This window comes from Pongo abelii, chromosome 12 (genome assembly GCF_028885655.2).
Source record: "Pongo abelii isolate AG06213 chromosome 12, NHGRI_mPonAbe1-v2.0_pri, whole genome shotgun sequence".
NCBI classification, from domain to species: domain Eukaryota; kingdom Metazoa; phylum Chordata; class Mammalia; order Primates; family Hominidae; genus Pongo; species Pongo abelii.
In genome coordinates, this window is record NC_071997.2 from 39,793,817 (window position 1) to 39,809,165 (window position 15,349).

A 15,349-nucleotide genomic window follows, 5' to 3' on the forward strand; every position below is an offset into this window, starting at 1 on the left:
TCTGGGATGTCAGAGAGAGACTAGAGGAGAGAAGGGGGTATAGAGACAGTGGGAGGGAAGGAGGAAATGCTTGCCACCTGGAGGCTTTCTAGGTAATAGAGATTAGTGGTGAGGAGGTAGCAGGTGAGAACGTGAGGGCTGCAGTGCGCAGCCACCATGATAGTCTGGCCGATGTCCTATAAACCACAGCCCAATGCACCATCCCTCCAGCTACACCAGGAGCCCATCGCATGCAACATCATAGGCCCAAGGCCACACAAGCTGGGGTAAGTTCAGGTGCCACTCACCAACCTTGGGAGCTGGTTTCCTGTCCCAGAGAAGCTGCACATAGAACACAGGTGGGCGCACCTGCAGACACACAGACATCCAATCCCAGCCCCAGGTGCCTGTGGGTTTTGAGTCAGCTGTGAGGGCCCCTCCTGGTCCTCAGCAAGAGGGGCAAGCGTGGGCCAGGCCCCCCTCCTTGTGCATCAGGTTCACACCCTGTGCAAACAGGAAGAAGAGGGCCTTTTATTTCTACTGGAGGAAATGTCTGTCATCTCCCCTGGGTGCCAATGGCTTTCTGTCTTTGTGAGTGTGACCCACAGTGACACTGCATTTGACATCTTGACTGAGGGCACACCGCGTGAGTGTGTGAGCCTAGAGAAATGGTCTGTGAAGCTACTTCCATACCACATGGACGCATGCCAATATTTATTCTATTCCGTTTCTTAAAAAGGCCGGTCAGGACCCAATCAATGGATCGTTTGAAAACCACTGCTCTAAGCTGAAGATCTCCAAGGTGCGGTGCATGCCACTCTGTGCAAAGAAAACATGAGAACTTCTATTCAAATTTATTGAAAATTTTAACTTGTTAGTTTAAATTTCTATTTTATATATGCTTATTTTATATATTTTTGGTAATCAAATATATTATTTGGTCCACTAGATAAATACACCAAAAGATACACATTACATATGTATAATGCGAGTGATCATTGGTACATTAGAATATAAATGTGCAGAAATGCTTCTCTGATGGGGGTGCACTGTCAGAGAACAGGTCAGAGCCCACCTGCCTGGGCTGTGGCTGGGCCGGCCCCGGGAGCCCTTTGGGTGGAGCGGCCATCTGCCTTCTCCTGAATCTGTGCCAGCCACACCTCTTGCTCCCCTTGTTCCTCCTCACCCACCTAAGATCTGCGATTCTAAGGCAGAAGGGCCCTGGGAAATTAATCACTTTGGTCCTCAGGTTAAAAATGGCCAGAAATCCATGTGCAGCACACACCCCACCGGAGGGACTCGCCCAGGATTTAAGTGTCTACCGGAGCCCATGCGGGTCCCCACCTGCTGTCAAGGGTCTGAGGTCTCTTCACTGTCCCAACAGAGAGACTTTCCTTGCAGCAGTTCTTGGAGAAAGTGGAGAATAAATGATGCCCTTCACACACTTCTTTGCCCATAAACTACCAGTTTATCTCCTTTTAAGTTCATCTTCAGGTAAAATTATCACAGGGTCCTTATCCCAGTCTGAAAACTTCTAATCAGTGGTCCTTCTGCTCACAGGACACCCCTGCTGAGGGGCTAATCAGGCCGTTCTGCTGCTCCTGGTACTTTTATGGACTTTGACACGTTCCTAGCAAACGAGTGAAGTTTTCTGTTTTCTTATTTAGTCCTGGAATCTTCCTTCTGGCAGGTCTTAATACTGAAATGACAGTGTGATTGCCAGTCCAGGAGGGACACATCACCCAATATCAAGAGGTTAAACTCAAAGCAGGTGGAGCCTCATTTCCCCGTGAGGACTAGGGTGGGATCCAGGGAGGAAGAAGGATGACATAACTATGACAAAGGTGCAAGTGGGGGTGCAGTCGGCATTTCTGGTTCTGCTGGAGAGACCCATGAACTCTTGGATGAGGAAGGAGGCATTGACTGTTAGCTGCGGGGCAGCTGAAGATTCTTCGGCAGACCTTGGTTTTGAGGGCTGGCTTGTGGGGCCTCACAGGGGTGGTCGCTTCCCGGGCTCCCCACTATGAGATGAGCCTGGCCCAGGGTGTGCAGATTCATGTGCCACATCATAGGGCACTGGCAGAGGGCGGCCCCTGAATTCTCTAGAGGGTCCCGGCATGAATGCCGCTGTGGGCTGTGTGACAGCTGGGGTAGGCGGGCAGGTTCCACAAACTGATCTGCAGCTTGGCCAACTGCCCCCAAGCAACTAGCACCCAGAGGCAGACAAGGTGGATGGGTGCCACCTGCCTCTCATGGGACCAGCCTGCACCTGACAGGGACAGGGTTTTGTCCAGTCCATAAGAGGGGGCTGAAATGAAACCCATTCGCTCCGAGTCCCTCCTCAGATTTTTAGATGTCAACTCTTCCAAAAGCCTTGCCTGTACTCAGGCTTTACATGCAAAATTAGGCAGCCATTTGTGCAGTGCAGGTCTGCACCTGCGTTTTAAACTTCAGTTATCCGAATAGTCGCCTCAGCTTGCCAGCCCATTGGGCAGCCTGACAGCAGCCTGACCTGTATGCTTCAGCCATTACAGGACGGGGACCAGGGCTAGAATGCAAACACCAAGGGGACAGGATGGAAAAGGCACATCTGCCATGTGCTGGAGGGATGCGGGTCACCCACGGGCTCGGGGAGGGGTACGAGTCACCCACAGGCTCGGGGCCTCACTCTGGCAGGTCTGGCAGCCTCACGCAGGTCTCCAGCACGCTCCTACAGTGCTCTAGTGTTGCTCAGCCTCTGTCAAACTGTAATTCCAAGGTGGGAATCTCCTCCAGGGTAGAAGCCTCTCCCATAGCAGGTACGTGGCCATGGCTTGTGGCCGGGCAGGGAGCATCAGTCCAGAGTGCTGGCACCAGTGTTTTACAGATGCTTAGGGTTCGATGTCCCCAGGAAATAAGAGTTTGGCATTGTCCACAGGCCTCTGAGGTCACTACTTCTGTGAATAAAGGGAAGGGAACAGAACGGCCACCCACCCTTGGTAACTATAGCTGGCATCTGTCCCGTATGAGAATTTGCCTGACCTACTTTTCATGTCATCTTTAACCTCCTAGAAAAATGGTCTTTTTTTTTTTTTTTTTTTTTTTTAATTGAGACAGGGTCTTACTCTGTCACCCAGGCTGAAGTGCAGTGGCGTGACCTCTCAGGCTCAAGCAATCCTCCCACCTCAGCCTCCTGAGTAGCCAGGACCACAGGCGCATGCCACCACGCCCAGCTAATTTTTATTTTTTACAGAGACTGGGTCTCACTATGTTACCCAGGCTGGTCTCGAACTCCTGGACTCAAGCAGTCTGCCTGCCGTCGGCCTCCCAAAGTGTTGAGTTTAAAAACATGAGCCACTGTGCCTAGCCCAAAAAGGCCTGATTTTTAAAGACCCACATTTGAATCTCTAAAATGTACCCAACCCATTCCAATAGTCAAGGGCATAGGTATACCTCAGTGAATATATTCTTTTTTTTACATCAGGATGTAGCAAGAGGGGAAGGGCCTCCTCATACTCTGCAGTGACGAGGGGATGGCAGCAGATTCAAAAAGACATCTCAGAAAAGGGGTGAGCAGTGGCAATGGTGCTGCTTGTTCACTGTGTAACTTGGAACAGGTCACTTAACTTCCCTGAGCCTCAGTTTCCTCGTCTGTAAAATGGCCACATTGCTGTCACCTCACGTGGTTGATATCAGGGTCGGATGGGCACATGTGGGGATGAAGGTAAAGTCGGCTTGGCCAGGGGTGGTCACCAGGCCCCTTGCTTCTTTTTTTTTTTTTTTTTTTTGGAGAAGGAGTCTCCCTCTGTCGCCCAGGCTGAGTGCAGTGGTGTGATCTTGGCTCACTGCAAGCTCCGCCTCCCGGGTTCACGCCAGCCATTCTCCTGCCTCAGAATCTGGAGTAGCTGGGACTACGGGCGCCCGCCACCATGCCCGGCTCCTTTTTTTTTTTAGTAGAGATGGGGTTTCACCGTGTTAGCCAGGATGGTCTCGATCTCCTGACCTCGTGATCAGCCCGCCTCGGCCTCCCAAAGTGCTGGGATTACAGGCGTCAGCCACCGCGCCCGGCCCCCTAGCTTCTTACTAGCTTAGTCACTGGCAAAGAGTCCCCAGTTTTGGAAGCCTTTCTCCTTAAAGGCTCTGGGAATGTTCCACACACAACCCTTCAGGATGAGGGGTGCCTATGAGGAGGGCGAAGGAACCAATGTTAAAGGGAATCCTTCCCTCTCCACCACCCCTGCTTAGTCTCCTGAAGAATGACGTGTTTTACAACTGGCAAGTGCTGATCGAAGCCCAGCCCAGCCATCTTGCCTGCCCGTCTCAGTGAGGGGAAGCTCCTGAGATGTCTCCCAACAGAAGCCTCAGGCAGGGAAAGGCCATTCTTCATCCGCTCCTGAGTTTGTGAAGCTTTAAGGCCAGCAACCAGCCTTGGTGGCCTCTGCCGCACTCAGCCATGAGAGTGGGAGCTTCAGGGGAAGGCGAACGCCCCACAGGAGTCTCTGGAACATGCGAGTCTGGTCCCTGGAGGGTTCTCAGGGAGGGTGCTGCCATTGGGAAGCCAAGCTTGCAAACAGTGTTCTGGAAGCTTGCTACCGCAATGGCATCTGCAAAGAACAGCAGTGTCGTCTCTTGGGAGCTGGCAGAAATGCAGAAACTTAGCAACAGCCCACACCTGTTGAGCCGGAGTTGGCCTCTGTGAAGGATCCCCAGGTCGTTCAGTGCACACTGAAATAGAAACTCTTTTAGAGCAGGTCTTTGAGCAGAGCCCAGGACACAGTAGGCGCTCAGTCCGTTTTGTTTTCTGAATGGTGCATCCATGAAAAGAGTCATGTGTTGCCTTCTTGTTAAACTGTGAGCACTTGCCTTCCTGCTTGCACCCTTGGCTTCCTGGATTTCCACCAAGATGTGGGTTTCAGGACATGTTCCCTCCCTTGTATCGCGCTCCCAAGCCCTGTCGCTCGGTGCTGAGGTTGCTCTTCCTCCACTCTGGGTCAGTGCAGGGGCCCAAGGGGACACAACTACTTTGTGCTGTTTTTGTTTTGAAGCTGGGCACCTCCCACACCACTGCTCTTCTTTTCATGTTACAGCTGCTGTCCTCCCTCGTGACTGGCTTGCCAATCTTACTCCTTTTTTAAGAAAAAAAAAAAAAAAAAGCCCTGCATACATTCAGTTTAAAGTCTCCTCAATCAGACCCAGGGATTTGGGGTGAGTATACTCTGGCGCCATCGTGGACCCAGCGCTGAAATTCCCGGGCTGGCCGCACCTCCCCACCGGAGTCAGGAGACCCGTGGCTCCAGGAGCTGCGGGGAGAGAGTCTTCTCTATTCAACCCAGCCTCACCCTCGGACGCAGCCACAAGGCTACAGTGCACTCTAAACCAAGAGTCCATTCTGTAGAACTGTTTAAAGGATGGATGGAAGAAACTCTTCAGTTTTTCTTACCTTTCTAGACAGTTCTGTGGTTGGAAAGTGGTTGTGGAAGAAAATTACATCTAACCTAAGAAAGCTGGGGAGACAGTGTTGGGAGGGGCTTTGCTGAGCCAGGAGGCAGCCACTCAAGGTCACGGAGACCATAGGGTGGTAAGTGGGGTCCCCTGTGGGATGGTGAGCCCCGGCCCAACCTCTACTGTCTCTTGGACAAGACTGCACCACCCCCTTGAGCTAATCTCCCACCCCATCCGGTTTCATGTTCCCAAGAGCATCGGACTAGGGGGTGGCCCCTGCAGAGGGGCCCCAGAACAGGGGCAGGCTCTGGGATGGGCACACACCTGCCCAGGTACCAGGAGCAGTTCTCATGATGAATGGATAACGTTACCAAGATGTTTAAAATATTGATGTTATCATTTTGTTTCCATTTTGTATGAAAGTTGAAAATGTGTTCTCTTTCCATTAAAAAACATGAAAAGTTTAGTTATTGGGTGCATTGGTTATGTGTGTGCACATCTATGTAGGAGGGGGGTATCCACCTGATGAACCAACAAGGTGACCCCACATGCAGATAGAGCCACTGGAGTCCTTTCCTTTCCAGATGGCACCTTGGTGGGAAGGGGTGCACCCTCAGGCTGAATCCACACCACACAGGAGGGCAGAGCCGCCTGGCTTCCCTGCAGCATGGAGGCCTGTGCGCGAGACGAGTCTGCACCAACTTACAGAGTGAGGAGCTGGGAAAGCATGGCTGCTCCTAATGGGTTCATGGGAGCCGCCGTCCCACACAGGCACTGGCAGGCGAGGGCGTCCTGTGACCGTGGGCCCACAAGGACGTGTGTGGCCAGTGAGGGGCCTTCTGATTGGGATGGCACCGGTGCCAAATCCAGGCCCAGCTTTATGACGTGACTAATTGGAGCTTGTTGTGAAGACAATGAAAACTTCCCCAGATGGAGAGTTTTGCCCCAGGATCAAGTCACAGATCTGTAGCAGTGCCTGGGACTCCGCGGGCCGGTGCGTGCGCTACTCACATGCCTGTGTGAGTATGGCAAGCCTGGTCCCCAGTGGTGGGTGGAAAATGACTCCTCAGTCCCATGCGTGTAGAGATGCATCTGCCTGTTGAGGCCCTTCGGGTTAGTCCACTCTGGACTTTCAGAACGAAGACTGCACAGGGCAGGAGGAAAGGGGTCCATGGAGAAGCCCCTTGGCTCAGAAGCAGAGATGAGTCAACAGGATACAGCCTAACCCCTCCTCTTCCTGGGAGACCCCTCGGCAACAGTTCGCCTGCCTGGCTGCTGCAGGGATGCTGGGGATGCTGAAGCTTTGGATGAGGCATTGAGGACTTTCTTCTTTGAGGCAGGAGCTCTTACTTCTCCTGCCGTCTGTTGAAGCTGCCTATCTTGATGGAAGCTTTTTGCCTTCACTTTCAGCACCGGCCTTCGGCTGGGGTTGCTAAGGCATGAGGGATGCATGCTGTCTCCCCACCCTCACTCTCCGTCTCCGCCGTGAAGGGGGCACAGTGCGATCACTTGTGAGCAGCCTCTCGGGGACACGTGCTGGTGGCCGCCCAGTGCTCAGTGACCTGTGGCACTGCTGAGGGGCCAGGCACTGTGCTCCTGGCTGCTGTGTCCCCTGATGAGAATAGGGAGCCTGGATATCCACGCTGACATTCAGATCAGGGCCCCATCTCTTCTGGACGTGCATACAACAACCTGTTCGTGCCTGGATTTCCTGATTTTGAAAACAGTTTTCAGTACCAACTCAACAGAGTCACAGGAGGACTAAGTGAAACACCCCAGGCCTGTTCCTTTGGGGAGAAGGGAATCATTTGAGCCCAGCATCAGCATTATTGCTGCCATGATTGCTGTGTAATGATGTCGCAAGTGCAGGCGCGTGGCAGGTGTGTTTAGAAGGTGCTCCGATGCCAGTGAGTGAGATGAATGGAGGACTGCGCTCACTGTGTCCTGCTGCTCTGTCTTCCTTTATACCCTGTCAAGTGGGCAGAGAACACTGGGGTCCAGGAAGCTGGCTCCCAGGTATTTGGAGAGCCCCACAGAGGGCTGTGGGAGGGAACAGGCACTGGTTTGTTCTCTGAGTAGCACTTGGGAGGAAGCAAATGAATACAGCCATAAAATAGAGCAAAACAGCTGAGCCTGGTTGGAGGAAACATTTCAAAGGAAATAATCCCAGATTTAGATCACACATGTTGGGGTCCGGAGTGAGGTTTTTCATAACCTCCCTCTGAAAGGCAGATATTCGTAGTGGAAATGCTGACAGCCATGTGCCTGGGCAGGGTCTGAAGACAGCTGGAACCTGCAGCCACCCTGCTTCTGTGATCTGCTCGGCCTGCACGGAGCAGCCCTGTGATGGAGCTACCCTTTCTCATGCCACTTAAACTCAGCAGGGCTTCTGGGTTTTTTGTTTTTGTTTTTTTAACTCATCAAGGTGCTACCAGCTGCAAATGCTAGTTCTGTTTCTGGGTGAGACCTGGTGTTTCCCTTCACTGATTCACAGCATTGAGGGGAATCTCCTAGACCAGGCTGACGTCAGACTCGACTCCTGGTAGGTGTGGGGGACAGGCCCCTCCTGGCATCTGCTGGCCTCGCATGCAAGGGCTTAGCCTATATCCTTAGCCTATGCCAAGTTTACACCCATGGCTGGCCACAGAGCGGGCGTGACTCTGCCCCAGGTAGCCTGCACTTCCATAGCGGCTCACATGGTCCTTCACTTGCCTGCTATGGTTCCCACCTTCGTGGATTTCACTGACTCACTGCCTCTCTCTTCTTCCTTTCTGAATCCTGTAAGTCCTTCCTGACCACTGCTGAGTCCCGTTTTTCCCATGAAGGCTTCAAAATGCCCCCTGGTGGCCTACCTGCAGTTTTCGGAAAGCCCTTTGGCTACTGGCCTAGGTGCCTCTGTGGTGCCCTACAGCACAGAGCCCAGTCGTGCTGCTGTAGAGACCCTGTAGGCCCCAAACCCAAACAGTACCCTGGCAGACAGAATGTGCCAGCCCTGCACACAACCACCCCACCCTGCTCAGCTTCCGCTTGGTGAGGAGAAAACTCAGAGACAGCTCCCGCTTCCTCCTGCCCTGAGCTCTGTGCTCCTCCAGGGAGGTCTGCCCAGAGGGCAGCTGGCATTTACTCAGTTTTTTCTGCTACTTCTGGAAAGGTGAGGGAGAAAGAGTGGAAACTCACAGGCATTTACCCAGCCTGATGGCATTTGCTTAACCCAGCTTGTAGCAATCATCCCATGATGATTCTAGCATCATATTTTCTTCCCAGCCACCTCTGTGTACACAGTAAAGAGTTCCCTCTGCTTTATTCTTTCAAATCACTGTCAGCTCCCCATATAGGTATGCACTTAGGCTGAGCTGAGTACAGCCTAAGAAGGAAGGGGCTCCATTGGGCACCCAAGTGGGAAACTTCCTCCAGGTGTAGGGTCAGGGGACACTGTCACTCACAGATGGTGAATTGACCTAACTGAGGCCCCGAGCACCAGCCCAGGGAGCCTTTTCTCACAGCTGGTACCTCCCCAGGCTGTGTAATTCACGGACCTTCCCCCAGTGGGTGTGCCTGGGCTGCCCCTCTCAGCCCCTTCAGGTGATGCCGCAGCCCTGAGAGGAAGGATGTGGCTTAGCCGGCCGGGAGGGTTTATTCCCCAGTTGTTCATGGACTTGAACTTCATGCCACCTTTCCTGATAAGCACCACCCAGGATCAGACTTTCGTCAAACTCTTCGCTGCACACAATGCCTGCTATCTTGTAGAACAGTGGGAGATGTGGGAAGGAGTCGTGTCCTGAGACCTCGCCAAATCACTCAAGATGGCAGATTATTGACACCTCCTGGGGTGTGCTCAGACCAGCTTCTGGGGCTTGACAGCCTGAGTGGAGGCGGTTACTGAAAAGAGCTTCCATGGTTCATGGTGACCAGAGCAAACTCCCCTGCCACAGCCAGTCACCAGCCATTGGATAGTGCAGTCTAGTCACATGCTTTGAAATCTCCTCCGGGGACCTGCAGTGCTCAGGGTAGGCTGGGAACCTGCTGTCGTGGAGCATGCAGGGCCAGCCCATGTCTTCTGATGTGGGGCTTCCTTCCCATCTTGTCCCTAGTCCCTCACTGTCTGCAAGGCTGCACCGTGCATCCCAGAAATGGCCAGCATTTGAAAAGATTGGGGCAACAAGGTAGTGGCCCTTGGAAAACTCCTCTCTCTCTATGAGTCCCCTCTCTCCATCATGGCTCCTGGAGTTTTTGAGCTGCTCCAAAAACCTTTTCAATAAAACCTATGCCACCCCACCAGCCTCTTCTGTGTTTTCCCTGCAGTCTGACAGATTTGAATGCGTTGCCAGTTAGTGAATGGAAATGTGGCCTGGAGAGAGCAGAGGGCTGGTGTGGCATGTGACCATGATTTAATGAAGCCTCCCCTCTCCCCTTTCTCACTCAGCTCAATGACTCCGCCAAGCAGCTCATTGAGATGGACAAGCCATGCCCAGCTGCTGCATCCAGCTGCAATGCCTCCCTGCCCTCTGACTCTGGCGCTGTGGCCAGCATGGCCCCGAGTCCCACTTTAAGCAGCTCAGGGGCGGTCAGTGCCTTTCAGCGGCGTGTGGATGGCAAGAAGAACACCAAGAAACGCCACTCCTTCACCGCGCTCAGTGTGACGCACAGATCCTCCCAGGCTGCCAGCCACAGGCATTCCATGGAAATTAGTGCTCCAGTGTTGATCAGCTCCAGTGATCCGCGAGCCGCAGCCAGGATTGGAGACCTTGCTCATCTGTCGTGCACTGCTCCCACCCAGGTAACATCCCGCAGGCCAGGGCAGGCATCCCTGGGTTCTCTGGGGTTCTATCCTCAGCTGTGTGTTCAGTGTCCCCCGTTCCTCAACTAGCATGGAGGCGACCCCAGAACTGCCTTTTGGGGTTGAGTGGGGTTTGCCCCTTGCTACCTGGCACTGGGGCCCCCCAGAAGCGTGGAGAATGGTGAGTGTGCCCTCTCTGGTTCAGAAGATGGCCTCGTGGTGTGTGAGCTGATTCTCAGTGGTCCAGGGAATGTCTGAGTAACACCCACCCACCTCATGACAAGGTTTTTCCCATGTCAGTTGGCTTCCGGATGTCTAATTATGTCCTGGAAGAGTCTTGGCTTAGTGCTAGCACATTTTTACCATCTCTGCAATGTTTGCTAATTTCCCTTTCAAGAGAAAGAAGGAGCCAGAGCTCAGAACCAGAATAAAGTACATTGTTGAGTACTTTCGTTACTGTTGTTTCTGCAGATACCTTCTATTTCTAGACTCCATTTCCACTAGTTTTTTTTTGTAAATTGAAGTAACCAAAGCTAAGTATTTAAAGGCTGGGCACAGTGGCTCATGCCTGTAATCCTGGTGCTTTGGGAGGCCGAGGCGGGAGGATTGCTTGAGGCCAAGAGTTCAAGATCAGCTTGGGCAAGACCCTGTCTCTACAAGCAACCTATCAGTCAATCAATAAAATAAAATAAAATGATTTAAAAAATTTTAAAATAATGAACAATATTTAGTAAGTACTTGCCTGTAGCTCTGACAAGACCCCTCACAGTGGCATGCACAGGGCAGGAGTTGGGCAAGTTTCCCCTTTATGAATGCAGAGACTGCAGCAGGAGATGGAAGGGGCTTTCCAAGTGCCCGGCAGGGTGACCCTGCAGCCACACTCCTGTGCCATTGTCATCTGACTTCCTGCAGGACTGTAGCAGATGTGCATGGGTGAGCCCAAGGTGCCCACATAATGGTGCCCACGCCATTTCTCCCTGCGCTGCAGCCTTCCACCCAGCAGCCCACCCGCCACCACACTCCACATTCCCTCCAGAGTCCCTCTGGCTGCCCTGGACTGGCCTCAGAGCAAGGGCGCTGATCTGCGGGGAATCCTGGGGCAGACACCAATAAGCAACTGGCTGGGAAGAACTGTCTTATTCAAAATCACAATGAAGTCAGACAACTTTACACACAGAATTGTCTTAAAAATTGCTGAGCTTCTGGAGAAGGGCCATGTGATCTAGATGTGCCACGTCAGCCTAGAAATGCCCCCTACACACACTTGCACACATGCACGCACACACACACATATTACATGTACACTTGAGCACATGCACTCCCATGCGCATGTGCACTCACACATACACATGGCACACACATATACCTGCACACCCACACACATGTACTTACATACACCGCCATCCACATGCACGCCTACACACATACACATGCACACACATATACACATATACACCTATGCACACATGTGCACTTATATGCACCCCCTCCACATGCACACACATATGCATGTGCACACGCATGCATACAGGTGCATTTACACACCCCTCCAGGTGCACACCTGCACATACACATGCACACACACATACGTATACACATATACACCTGTGCACACATGCACACACTTGTGAACTTATATGTGTCCCTTCCACATATACACCCACACATACACCCGTGCACACATGTAGACATTTATACATGCGCACACACACATTGGTGGATACACACTCACCACGCATATGTGTGCACACACACACATGCTGGCTCTCATCAGCGGCTGAGGCTGAGGTCTGGAATGGGTGCTGTAGTGTCTGGAGCCATAACCGTGCAGTCATCTGCCCCCATGGTTACCCCACTGCCTGGAAGCTCCCACAGCCTGTGCCTGGGAGCCATATTCCCCAAAGAACAGCCATTGGGGCTGCTAGCGCATTTTCTGTAAGGGGAAAAGCATAACCTTGGTCCCAACCCTAACTCCACTCCTGACCTGGGCTAAATTCTTCTTGAGCACCTCCTATTTGGAAATTCCTGGGAGGGGCATGGTGACACAGTGGCGGACCAGCGTGGCTGTGCTCCCTGCGTGTGTGCACAACTGGGGGTAAAGCCACAAGCAGTGGCACTTGGAATAGTCTTGCTTATTCTTTGCTCAAACATCCTTGACACCGGGCAGGTTGTCATGGTGGTGCTAAGACTCGGGAGAGCTCACCCTGTTTGTCACCAATGACAAAGTGTGATAACTCTGGCCCAGAGCTGGGGTCCCTCCTTGGCAACTTGAGCAGCTGTTGGCGATGTGAACAGTCTAAAGTTGTGTTGTGAAACAAATTTGGCTCAAAGGGAAGTTGCAGCAGGTTTGAGGGGTGCCCCTAAGAAGAGGACTGAGGAGCAGCGGCCTGGCCCTTGTGGACCACTTGGGTAGGTCTTTTGTCTCCTTCCTCCTAGAAGAGCAAAGGCCACTCTCACTGTAGTCAGGGACCCCCATCAACCAGAGGGAGGGCCCTTCTTCCTGATCACCAGCCAGAGGTGGCCCTGGAACTGCCAGGCCAGTGCCTATCCCGACAAGTATCTGGCCTGTGTCCTGTAATTTGTGAGTAATATGTCCAAAGCTGCCCTTGGTGTTCCTTGGAGTTCTAAAAAAGAAGCCCACAAGGCCCATGAACTTTGCAAAGCTGCTGCTGTGTCCCAAGAGGGCCAGGGGCATCTTCTCTGCCACTTTCCCACAGGCCCCTGAGATGTGGGCTCAGCACACACAGGTACAGGATCCGGTTTCCTCTCCTTCCAGCATCCTCATCTGCACCAGCCTTTCATGTTGCCATGGCTTCTGTGTTAAAACAAGCAGAGAGAACCTTTCTAAGCTCTCTGCAGTCTGATGTCTGTTGGGGCAGGAAGGGAACAGATGTTTCTATTAATTTGCATACTACCTGGCTCCACAGGGATTGGAATTAGGGATTGGTGGGACTGGGATCCTGGGATCCATTTTCTAGCAGTTCGACTTGAAGCGAAAGTCATGGCCAGGCTACTGACTTTAGTTTGGGTCACCTCAAAGGGCAAGAGGTCAAATGAAGCAGTTGCTGCCTGTCTTCCTGTCCTGATTTAATCGAGCTGCCGGGAGACAGAAGGGGCACCTGGTGCAGGTGTGAGCTGTGCGTGCTGCCTCTGTGGGCTCTAGTGTGCAGCTATGGTCTGGATGTGCCAGAGACCAAGCCCTCCCGGTCTCCCCCTGCTCTGCACTGCCTTCCTGATTCCTACCAACTTGTTGGCCATGTGCATCTGACCAGGAAGTGCCTGGCCTGAGGACTGGCCCATGGCAGCCAAGGCGAGCCAGACTCAGGTCCTACTGTGGCCACAGTGCTGCAGGGATTCTCTTCCCCACCATGCTGGCCGCAGCCCAGGAGAGGGAGCCCAGGCCCAGGATTCTGTGGTTAGTGGGTGACACTTCGGCTTTGATCATCGGCCTGGAGAAATTCAGCATTGCTGTGTCATGGGCTCATCCACAAACAGAGGCCCCTCACATGCCAGCACTGCCATCGTGGGAAACGTGGAGTGGACAGAGCAGGAAGGCCTGCAGCCCCAGGCTCCTCGGTGCCCACAGCATGGGGCAGTGCTGGCCCCAGCAAGGGCCGCTGCAGCAGCCAGTCCCCTGCCTCTCACAGTCTCCTCGGGACCCAGTGTGTCCATTCAGACTGTGATAAAGAACATCTTGACTGACAGGATGAATTCTTGGCACCTGGAGACTGGGGCTGTAGGGGAAGACAGGCTGCTGAAGTGTACGAGGCTGGTCATCTGGACCAGGACTTCTGGGCCATGGCAGGCAGAGGATTACAGATCGTGGGTTGTGTGTCCCAGTGCATTTACTTTTCGGGTGAGCATGGTATCATCCCTGACAGTTATTGAATCCTCATTGAACATTGCACGGGGTTCTGTAGAAAGGTCCAAACAGCAGGCGTCTGCCCTGCCCTGGAAAAGCAGCTGGCTGGAGTGGAGACGGGCTGCTTGCTGGGCACTGTGCTGTCCAACGCATTGACTGCAGTTGATCCACAGTCAGTGTGGGTGGGGGGATGTGGATGAGGAAGCCCCTCAGCTGGCCGAATTAAGGGGCTCTCGCTGTAATGGACTGGTTTTGCTCTTTCTTTGGTGTTGTCTTAAAATAGAAAGGAAGCGTGCGTCTATGATTTCTATAGAAATGAGTCTGAAGCACAGAGGACACTTCCCTGCTTCTCAGAGTGCCCAAGCGCCATGAAGCCTGGGGGCACAGCCTGAGAGCCGCGCGCTGGCCGAGGCTGGCCTCCTCCCTGCAGCTGTCAGGGGTGCGTCTGTAGTTTGCCTGTCCCCATCTCTCCTTCGGCTTCTTCTGCTGATCCCACCTCCTCTGTCCTGGCTTTCATCACTTCTCAGCTTCCCCGACTGCGTGGCCCACCTCACCCCACAGTGAGCCAGTCGTTCATTGTTTCCACTTCAGAGATGAGGAAGCCGAGGCCCCGGGGGTAGTGGTGACGCCTCAGGGCTGTGCTTCCGTGCCAGCCCTCCCTGGCCTTCCAGGGCCCCACTCTTGTCCGGACATGGTTATCACTTAACTTTCCAGCTTACTCCATAAAATGCACAGGGCTGACCTCAGGCCAAAGGAGACACGCGGGAGAATGCCAGCAGGTCCCTGCAGTGCTCCATAAAGTGCCCCTGCTTTGCTTTTCTTTTAGGCTGAGGCCAGGCTCAATGCAGGGTGCTGGGGTGGAGGTGCGGGCTCCCTCTCTCTAGCTGTGTCACCCCAGGAGAGTTGCTGAACCTCTTGGAGTCCTGCAGTTAAGAGCCAGCCTCCAGAGCCAGACGGCCAGGTTGAGCACTTATCCTTGTACCTGCAACCTTGGGTAAGCTGCCTGACCTCTTCCCAAAAAATCCGCTACCTGTCTGTGAAATGGAGCCAAGCTGTGCACCCCCACCATGGCCATCGTGAGGGTGGAGTGAGGGCGTGCGTGCGGGCTGCCCTCCTCGGTAGGTGTACCTTGAGTGTTGGCTGTGGTGGCTCCTTCTGCTGCTCAGGGAATCAGGGAATGAATCACCAGTCCAAGACACCAGGCACCAGACACATCATCTCTAGGCACTGCTTTCTGCTCCAGGAGCCCATCTCTGGCTTGGTGCTGTGCTGGGTCCTGGAGGTTTTGGAAAGTTGGTGGTGGGTAAGAA

General features: G+C 53.3%; 1 protein-coding gene across 1 annotated transcript in view; it reads left to right on the forward strand.

Moving 5' to 3' along the window:
- The window catches only part of SH3RF3 (SH3 domain containing ring finger 3), a 371,656-nt gene that overhangs the window by 255,732 nt on the left and 100,575 nt on the right, over positions 1-15,349 (forward strand). The window contains exon 4 of the mRNA XM_024242724.3: positions 9,824-10,177. Within this exon, the coding sequence (XP_024098492.1) occupies positions 9,824-10,177 (354 nt within the window). The remainder of the gene's footprint in view (positions 1-9,823; positions 10,178-15,349) is intronic.